This window comes from Terrapene carolina, unplaced genomic scaffold (genome assembly GCF_002925995.2).
Source record: "Terrapene carolina triunguis isolate 2854851 unplaced genomic scaffold, T_m_triunguis-2.0 Scaffold21650, whole genome shotgun sequence".
In the NCBI taxonomy this organism is placed as follows: Eukaryota; Metazoa; Chordata; order Testudines; family Emydidae; genus Terrapene; species Terrapene triunguis.
The window spans coordinates 1-9,180 of record NW_020686001.1 but is presented as its reverse complement, the minus strand read 5'-3'; the positions used below and the strand labels follow the sequence as shown (position 1 = coordinate 9,180).

Genomic DNA, 9,180 nt, shown 5'->3' with positions numbered 1-9,180 from the left:
AGGGGTGAGGAGCAGCAGGGGAGATGGGAGGGTGACTGGGGAGGGGGTGGGAGGAGACAGTGGGGCGGGGTGGCTGTGGAGGGGGTGATGGGAATTGGGGGACAGTGGAAAGGGGGCGAGGGGAGGTAGGAGGAGACGGGCAGGGTGGGTGGGGAGGAGGTGATGGGCATGGTGGGGCAGTGGGGCTGGGGGGGCAATGGGGATTGGGGGAATGGTGGGGCATGATGATGAGGGGGCTTTGGGGGTCAGGGGGCAGTGGAGGGTGGGGGGGATGGTGGGAATGGGGAGGGAGTGGAGGGGGACCGGGGGACCTGTGCCCAGTTCCTGGGCCCCTCAGTCCGTGATAGCCGCCCCCTTTCCCTCAGAGGCGCTCAGCCCTTGGCGCCCAGTGTTGAGGGACGTGTGAGCTGGGGGTGGAGCCTGCACTGCTGGGATGCGGGCTGGGCCTCGGAGCCCCTGTGGGTGCAGTGAGACCTTCCAGACTTAAGCCTGCAAGAGTCTGCCAGCAGGGAACCCAGGAGTCCTGGCTCCCAGTGTCCTGCTCAGATCTCTCTGCAGGAGGGACTCAAGCCGTGCCCTGGCCCTGGGAGGAGCAGCTCCAGGCTCAGGTGTTGGGGGGCATCACGTGTATGAGACGCTTCCTCTGGGAGGTGTCCGAGCAGAACACGGGCAAGCCCAGAGGGCAGAATGGCCTAGAGGGTCGAGCAGGGCAAGCTGGACTTGGATTCCTGGGTTCTTTTTCCTGACCTGCAGTGTAACCTTGGGCAAGACTGTGCCTTGGTTTCCCCCCTGTAAGAGGGGGGTGGTAATTACACTCACCCCATGTAAGGTGTTCTGAGCACAGTGGCCATGTTCAAATCTGCCCTCCCTTCCCCCCGCACTGTCCCGAGGGCATCGTGGGCCCAGTGGGCGTAAACCTGCCCCGTGTCTCCCCCCCCTGCGGCCGGGCCGATCCTTATAGCCCTTGTGGCACTAATGAGCCCCTCCCCCCGCCCGCCCCCGGCAGGACCTGAAATCGCAGACCGAGGTGACGCTGAGCATCGTGCACTGCCCGCCCGTCACCACGGCGATTGTCCGCCGGCCCGACTCCAAGTACCCGCTGGGCTTCTGCGTGGAGGACGGCATTGTGAGTGGCGGGAGCCCTGAAGGGGGGCGGGGGGAGGGCCAGGGGCCCTCTGGCCAGCACAGACGCCGCACTTGGGGCGAGAACTCGGGCCCTTGTGCTCCGGGGTCGCCGGCCGGCTCCGCTCGAGCTAGGGGAGAACCTCCAGCTGCCTGAGGAGCGGCAGGCGCATGGCCCCAGTGGGCGTCGAGTCCCAGGAGTGAGAGAATGGGCAGCGATGGGGCTGGTCCTGTGTGGGGCATCGTCAGCGCCGAGTGTAGGGAGTGGGGGGTGAGCAGCGAGGCCTGGGCGTGTTACCCCAGCGCCCGCAGACTGTCTCCTTTCGCCCTCCCCCAACAGCACCAGCTGCCAGGGTGACGTCCCCATGCCAGGACCCCAGTGACCACGGCCTGTCCTGGGTCCCAGCTCCCTGGTACTCTCCTGCTCGGAGCCATGTCTCTGGGGGCCCGGCCCTGCTGCCTCCAGGGCCAGTCCTGCCCGGGCGCAGAAGGGTGCGGGAACGTGGTGCGGAGTGAGCAGTAGGGGGCGCTGTGGCTGGGGCGATGGCTGGCGAGCGCAGTGTGCAGGGAGGGGTAGGCCCAGGGGTGGGTTTCACGGGCTCTCCGGGCAGGCGAGATTTGCTCTGCTTGTGGAGGCTGCGGAGGATGGCATGCTGGGGGTGGGGGCTGGGCTGCTCTCACCAGCGCCCCCTGCCATTCAGATCTGCAGCCTGATGCGAGGGGGGATAGCGGAGAGAGGCGGCATCCGCGTGGGCCATCGCATCATCGAGATCAACGGGCAGAGCGTGGTGGCCACGCCGCACGAGAAGATCATCCAGATCCTCACGCAGGCCGTCAGCGAGGTGAGCCGGGCTGAGGCCAGGAGCGCAGCAGGGCCCTCTGCCCCATTGGGGGGGCTGGCATGGGGCAGACCCCACCCTGAGCCCCCTGCCTCAGCTGGGGAGGATGGTGTGGGACAGACCCCTGCCCTGTTGGGGGGAGGAGGGCTGACTCCCACCCTGAGACCTCTGCCCTATGATTAGGGGGGTCTGACATGGGCCAGCTCCCCCCAGCCCTCAATTTCCTGGGTGCTCATCTCAACTCCCAGTCCTGCTTTGCAAGCTGCGCTCTCTGCTGGGGAGGAGCTCCCTCGTCACACTGCTGAGCAGCACATCTCTTCTGCCTGCTGCTCTGCAGGGGCTGTTCTCCCGCAGCTCCCTGCTCCCCCTGGCCCTTCTGTTCCTGCACCTGGAGCCTCAAGCAGGGGCCGATCTTCAATGCCCTGGGCTGCAAACGCTTTCTTAGGGAGGGACCAGCTGCCCTCTTCTCCCCCCAGGGCAGGGCAGCGCAGCCCCCTCTGGAATTGCAGAAGTGACTCGGATTCGCCGGCACTGAACTAACGCCCCAGGTGGTGTACAGCTGGGTCTCGGAGGAGCGAGCTCTCTCTCCAAAGCGACAGGCTACCAGGGGGTTTTGGAGGCTGCAATAGGGGTGGCAAAGTGATGGCTATTTACCCTAGCCCGTCCCTGAGCCCTGGGGCAGCTGGCAGGTTAGTGTGGGAATCCCAGACAGCTGGCCTGAGCTCCCTTGCAGGCCTGAGCAGGTTCAGGGTTCTGCTAAGAACTGTTGGTCTTTTTGTCAGGCCTTCAAGTTCGTCCTTAGCCTGGGCAAGAAACTCCACATACTGCCCTAACCTGCATTATTTAACCCTGTTATAACCAGCGGCTCAGCTCCGCCCCAGAGGCAGCTGCATTTCAGCAGAGGGGGGAGAAATAACTCTCTTGCAGCCAGTACATGGACATACTAAGGCACTTTATATCTCTAGACCATGCTTCATCATGAAACGTTTTCCCTGGGTCCTTCTCCCAGGCCCAGGGAGGCTGGGGCAGATGAGTGAGGTCTGCAGGGCTCTGAGCCCAAGTGGGAATGGAGTTCCCCCAGGTGATTCATTCCCTATCCCTCTAGGTCCATATCAAGACCATGCCAGCCTCCACCTACCGGTTACTGACAGGCCAGGAGCAGCCCATCTTCCTGTGAAGGGCAGAGTTTGCATTTACCCATCTGTGGCTCTGCACATGCTCCAGCTGCCTGCTTTGGGGCCCTGTCCTGGGACAGCAGCTGCGTCTCCAAGTCCCTCGGGGCCTGCTGGGGGCCAGATCCCACCGCTTTTCTTGTTTCATGCAGGGACCCACAAGGCAAACCCCCCTTTGGCCTTTTCTGGATGTACTGTGCCTGGCCTCACCACACGAGGGGGCTTTGTACCAGGCCTTAGAGACAGGGACCCAAGCTCCTTGGCTCCTCTCCTGGGCCTCGGCTCACTCACCTGTTCCGCTGCCGGAGTTGCCGGGTTGCGGATCAGGGGCCTTGTTGATGGGGTGGGCCCTGGAGAACACAAGTGCATCAAAGGGAGCCCTGTGCCCCTCCTCGCTGCCTGCAGGTGGAAGATCCCGCCTTGTGTCTGCTGAATCCCAGCTGAGTCTGCCATACAGAGCAAGGGTGACTGGCCTAGCCATGGCTGCTCTCTCCCTCTTGTCCTGCCAGCGGCCTGAGAGGGCCCAGCAAACCGCCCGCGATTCCAAGTGTAACACCAGCTCCGGCTGAGGGGAGGGTGCTGCCCAGATGGACAAAGCCCCTCTGGGACCTGCCTTGTTAATGCTGTTTGTAACGCCCCCTCCCGCAGTGCCTGGGACCAGGGCTGGGCATTAGAGCCAGATCCGTGCTTGCAAACTGGCCTCTGGACAGTGTCTGCCAGCTGGCCCCAGGGTGGGGAAGGGTCAGCTGCACCCTCGTTCTGCAGAAAGTCAAGAGAAGCTGCAGGAGCAGCATGACCTGGCTCAGGCCTAGCGCTGGGCGTGGGGGAATGTTGGGCTGGAGCAGGCAGCAGAGGCCTGGCCAGCCTCGGTGCGTTGGGTGGGGGAACACGGGAGAAAGGGGCTCTCTGCGATCCCGCCCGGCTGCTGGAGCCTCTGCCCTGGGCAGGGCTGGCGTCTCAGGCTAGCCCTGCGGAAGGCTGCATGTACGAAGTTAATCGCAGTGGTGGTCCCAGCATGAGAGACAAAGTGGGGGAGGTTGGACCAACGTCTGTCCAAGAGAAGTTGGTCCAGTAACAGGTCTTCTCACCCCCCTTGTCTCTCCTGGACTAATTCAGAGCCCCTGGCGCTCCCTCGGCTGTAGGAAACCCTGGGGCTGTGATTTTTAACCTGTACTGCTGGCTGATGTAAGAATAAAGGCTGGTTGTGGCGTGTCTAGGACTGACTGGGTAAGTGAAATGCCAGGCAACCGACCTCCTTCATGGGAAGAACTTCACTGCAGGCATACGGGGTCCTGGGACCTGCTCTTGGGAGCGCCGGCTGAGTCCCTCACTTCCTGTGGGAGGGTGAGCAGCTGCTCAGGGTGTCCCTATCAGCCCTAGCTCCAGACTCAGATGGAGGGAGCCCTGGGGTCGGGGTTCATGAGGCCGCCTGCAGCCCCATGCCAGCCTAATGAACTGTATTGTGGTAGGAGGCCGTTCTGTATCCAGCCCCTCCCCCCACACTCCACATGGGGGACCCCAGTCTTGCCACCTGCCTGTCTGTCACGCTGTGTGAAACCCATGGGCGCAGCTGTGGTCGGTGCCCCAGGAGAACAGCACTTGGTGCGGATGCCGATGGAAGGGAAGCGAGGGGGCTGCTGGCTCGAGGGCTCACCCTGGGCTTCCCAGCAGGAAGGGCCTGGCGCCCTGAGGCCAAGCATGAGCTGGGAGCCAGGGCCACGGCTGGACCCTGCTGCGTCCTCCATGGCTAAGCTAGGAGCTTTGTGGGGGCGTCTGGCTCTGACAGACGCTGTGTTTAGTGAGTGCCGCTCCCTGGCATGCAGCATCTCAGGCTGGGCTTTTAGGACCAGCTGTCGGGCCTGTATGTGCACAGTTGTGCAAGAACGGGGTGGAGATGGCACCAGCGCCCAGCTGGGAAGGCTGACGAGGAAAGCCGGCTGCCACACTCGGTGCGCTGAGCAGGAGGGGGGCAGTTAGCCCAGCTGAGATGGGCCAGCTGCCTCAGCTCCATTCGGTTCCCGCGCAGCCAGGCGGGAGCACAGGGACGCTGCTGCCTCCTCTGCAGAGCACACGCAGCAGCGCATGCTTCCTCACGGCTGCCCTGCGCTTCATTCCCCAGCCCCTGCACTGAGGCTTGGAACAGAGACAAGTCGCCCGCCTCCAGTGCGCCTCCTCGGGGGCAATACAGAGCCAGCAGGGGCTAGTGAAAAGGATTCCTTTATTACAAAGAAAGGCAGGGCTATTTACAGCCCCACCCAGGGAGTCCTGCCCGATGAATCACACGGGCAGAGCTGCACGTGCCACGGACGCTGGCACGTTGGCGTCACTGCAGGCAGCTGTGACAGGCCTGAGACCTGGGCTGTGCCTACAGAGACTCGGAGGCGAGTTAAAGTCTAGGACGTGTGCAGCGGCTGTAAGCCCAGGAGAACAGCGCATGCCGGCTGCTCGCCAGCCAGCAGCACACTGCAGGGAGTCTTGTGGTTAGGAAGATTAAAACCAAACCGCCCTGCTCTGGAGAGGGGTGCGTGCTGGAGGGAGCCGACCCCGCGTGAGAAGGGCCGGGGGGGTCCCCTTGCTGGCCCCAGGCGGGAAGGGGACGATGCAGCGTGGCAGGCCCTTCCCAGAAGGCAGCTCGGCGGTGTAGGACGAGGAATCCTGGAAGCCGTTGTGGCTACAGGTCCGTAGCTGGGCCCCAGTCGTAGCCTTCATCCTCATCAGAGTCGTAGGCCCGGGCCTGGGTGAACTTCTTTTTCAGAGCGCTGTGTTCGTACTCCCTGCAGGGCAGCAAAAGGCCACGTCAGGCCCTGGCTGGGGAGCGGGGGAAGGGACGCTAGCTGCACAACCCCCCGCCCAGGCTACTCGGGCCTGGTGAGGATTTCTCCCAGCACCCAGTTCATCCTGCTCTCCCGGGGCCCTGCGGGCCCATCTGCAGAGCCAGGCACCACTGCCCCAGGGTGTGCCAGCTCCTCAGAACCAGGGCAGGAGGAGCCACCCCCCAGCCAGCCCTCCTCCCAGGGCAGCGGGGCACTTTGCTTCGGCTGAACCTGACTGCAGCTCAGACCCAGGGGCAGCCTGGCACCAAGGAGGGGGGTGAAACCCCCTCTCGCTGCAAGAGGCCCTGCCATGCAGAAGGGCTCCCTGGCCGTGGGCTGACGCTCAAACCGGAGGGGCAGCGTGCGCAGCCAGGCTCTGGGTTGAAGAGCTCACAGTGGCCCACAGGCCATGGCTGGTTTGGGTTCAAAACGGGCCGACATTCCCCTCCCTGCCCCGAGCATGTGCGGAGCCCACAGACCCCTGCAGCGCAGGCCAGGAGGAGGGGAAGGTGAAAGGAATCCAGTGACTTGCATTAACCCCCTCACAACTGGATTTCAGGCTGCAGCCACAGACCCAGTGTCCTGGCAAGGGCTGCCAGGTGTCCAGTTTGACTAGAACGCCCGGTCAAAAAGGGACAGTGGCGGCTCCCGTCAGCACCGCTGACCAGGTCATTAAAAGTCTGGTTGGCAGCGCAGCGGGGCTAAGGCAGGCTCCCTGCCTGCTGTGTCTCCGGGCGGCTCCTGGAAGCAGCAGCATGTCCCACCTCCGGCTCTGCACACTGCCCCCGCCCCAAGCCCCGGTGCTGCAGCTCCCATTGGCTGGGAATCATGGCCAGTGGGAGCTGTGGGGGCGGCACCTGCGGACGGGGCAGTGCACAGAGCCGCCTGGCCGCACCTCCACATAGGAGCCGGAGAGGGGACATGCCACTGCTTCCAGGAGCTGCCACCCAGAGTCTGCACCCCTGACCCCCCTCCCATGCCCCACCCCCGGCCCTGATCCCCGTCTTGCCTTCTGAACCCCTCAGTCCCAGCCCCACCCCCCAGCCCTCAACCCATATCCCCTTCTGCCCTCCAAACCCCTCAGTCCCAGCCCAAAGTTCCCTGCTGCACCCCAAACCCCTCATCCCACTCCCACCCTCCGAACCCCTCAGTCCCAGCCCAGAGCACCCTCCTGCACCAAAAATCCCTCATCCCCGGCCCCACACCAGAGCCTGCACCCCCAGCCGGAGCACTCCCCCCCCCTTGTAGAAAGTTGGCAACCCTAGTCCTGGCAGGAAGGCTGCTCCGAGCAGGTGATTCACCCCCCACCCCACTCACTGCTCATGTCACGCCCGCTGGGGCGGGAGAGACCAGGCTGTTGGTACCTGATGCTGCTGTAATCCTGTCTCCACTGGCCCTGAGGCTGCTGGTCTCCATCCTGTTGCAATCAGAAGGAAGTTGTTAGAGGCTGCAGAGCCGAGTGCTCCAGGTGGGGGTGCTGCAGCCCCAGGCACTGCCCTGGGAGGGGCTCCATGGGCAGAGAGGCAGCACCGGCCCGGCTGGCCTGCCCCAGGGAGAGCACCCCCAGCTACCCCTGGAACGGGCACCTCACGGCCAGAGCAGGGCCAGGTGCCCCTGCCCACCTCACCCTGGGCTTTGAAGAGGGGAATTCAGCTGCCCTGGCGCTGTGGAGGCTGCTCACAACAGGACCCTTTGGTGCCCATTCTGATGGGGGTGAGCGATGCCCTCTGCGACCAGGGCAAAGACCTCCTGCCTCCTTCCCCAGAAGCCACCAGCCAGGTCTGACCCCTGCACTGCCTGGCGCCCTGCTCACCCGCGGGGGGGCGTAGGCCAGAGAGACTGCCACGCGCTCGTCTGGGTTCTGGGGCTCGCCTGGCTCCACTGGCTCTGAGGACCGGGCCAGGGCTGGCTGGGCATAGTCATCCTCCAGCTCGTTGTCCGTGTAGGCCCCCCCCTCGCCGTCCGTGTCCTCGTAGTCGCTGTTGGCACGGCTGTCGCACGTCAGGTCCCCCGTGCTGGTGGCACGCTGCTGGTTCAGCAGGTCCAGGCCCTCCTCTGGGGAAGCGTCCACCTGCAGGGAGAGGAGACGGGGGTCACCTGGCAACAGGCCCAATGGGGCCCACAGTGACTCGAGGTGCTGCCCGAGGCGGCATCTGCACTGGCCCCTCGGCACTGGGTATCGGTCTCCCCCTGGCCCTGTATCTCAGCTGCCTTGCAGAGGAGCAGGGTGCTATGGGAGCCCCTCCATGTAATTCTGGAGCACAGCCCCTCCCCACCCCCCCAGTGCCCAAGGGGCTGCCCCGGCTGGCCTGGGAGTTGGGATCAGAGCCGTGTCTGACAGCACAGGGAATTAGTCAGGCAGACTCCAATTCCAGCTCCCTGGCAGTTCTCTGGCAGCGGGCATTGGGCCACGCCCAGGGGATGCCCCGTTTCAGTCAGGGCAGGCAGGAGGGGGGTACAGGAGAGACCTGAGAAAGGCAGGGGGCCTAGAGGAGCGAGAAGGCCTCTACGGGTACCTGCTCCTCCGCTGTCCAGATAGGCCGGGCCTGCTGGGTGCGGATGATCTCCTTGAGGCTCTGGTACCAGGGGTCGGTGCTTCCGCCGAGGCTGATGGTGGCCGTGAAGAGGTAGCTGTAGTTCTTCTTCATCTTGACGGCCTGCGCGTAGAGGCGGCGGGAGCTCTTCTTGGAGTCGGGGGCGAGCCACTGGCGCATGGCCTTGATGCCCTGCCGGCTGTCGGGCTCGCAGAACACCACCACCGGGTAGTACTGCACGTAGTTGAGCCGCTCCACGGCGGACGGCGTGATGTCCAGCAGCGCGTGCTTGTCCTGCGGAGCAGGAGAGGGGCTGGGTGGGACGCTGGGGGAGGATTGTGGGGGCGGGAAGGGAAACCTACGGCGGGGTTTCCCCGCCCTGGAACACCAGCTGGGAGGGACTGGGCCATCCACTGCCATGAGCACTGGAATACAGCTCTCTGGGCCCCCCGCCCCCTTAGCAGGGGGATCCTCACTGCCTGGCCTCGCCTCCCGCCCCCCACTTCCCGGGCAGACACGGCAGGCCCCACACTCCCTCAGGCAAGACACCCAACCTCTCGCCTCGTGGACAGGGGTAACATGCTGGTCAGGAGGCAGCCAGCGTGGGCAGAGCATCCCTCGCTATCCCTGCCCTGCGGGGCCTCACCTTCTCAGCGATCTGCCGCACCGAGTCCAGTTTGATGACCTTGGCCGACCCCCC

The 9,180-nt window shown here is 64.6% G+C and overlaps 2 protein-coding genes across 2 annotated transcripts; one reads left to right on the top strand and one right to left on the bottom strand.

Annotated features, from left to right (window-relative positions):
- Nucleotides 1-1,006: 1,006 nt before the first annotated feature.
- LOC113408673 (amyloid-beta A4 precursor protein-binding family A member 3-like) lies at nucleotides 1,007-4,072 on the top strand (the record flags this gene model as incomplete). Its single annotated transcript, XM_026662038.2, has 3 exons — nucleotides 1,007-1,126; nucleotides 1,824-1,964; nucleotides 3,067-4,072. Coding segments are annotated over 3 exons (333 nt in total), but the record flags the coding sequence as incomplete, so codon positions are not given.
- A 1,325-nt stretch (nucleotides 4,073-5,397) lies between these two features.
- On the bottom strand, nucleotides 5,398-9,177 carry LOC113408674 (tight junction protein ZO-3-like; the record flags this gene model as incomplete). Its single annotated transcript, XM_026662039.1, has 5 exons — nucleotides 5,398-5,907; nucleotides 7,311-7,363; nucleotides 7,760-8,017; nucleotides 8,463-8,774; nucleotides 9,127-9,177. Coding segments are annotated over 5 exons (777 nt in total), but the record flags the coding sequence as incomplete, so codon positions are not given.
- Nucleotides 9,178-9,180: the final 3 nt, after the last annotated feature.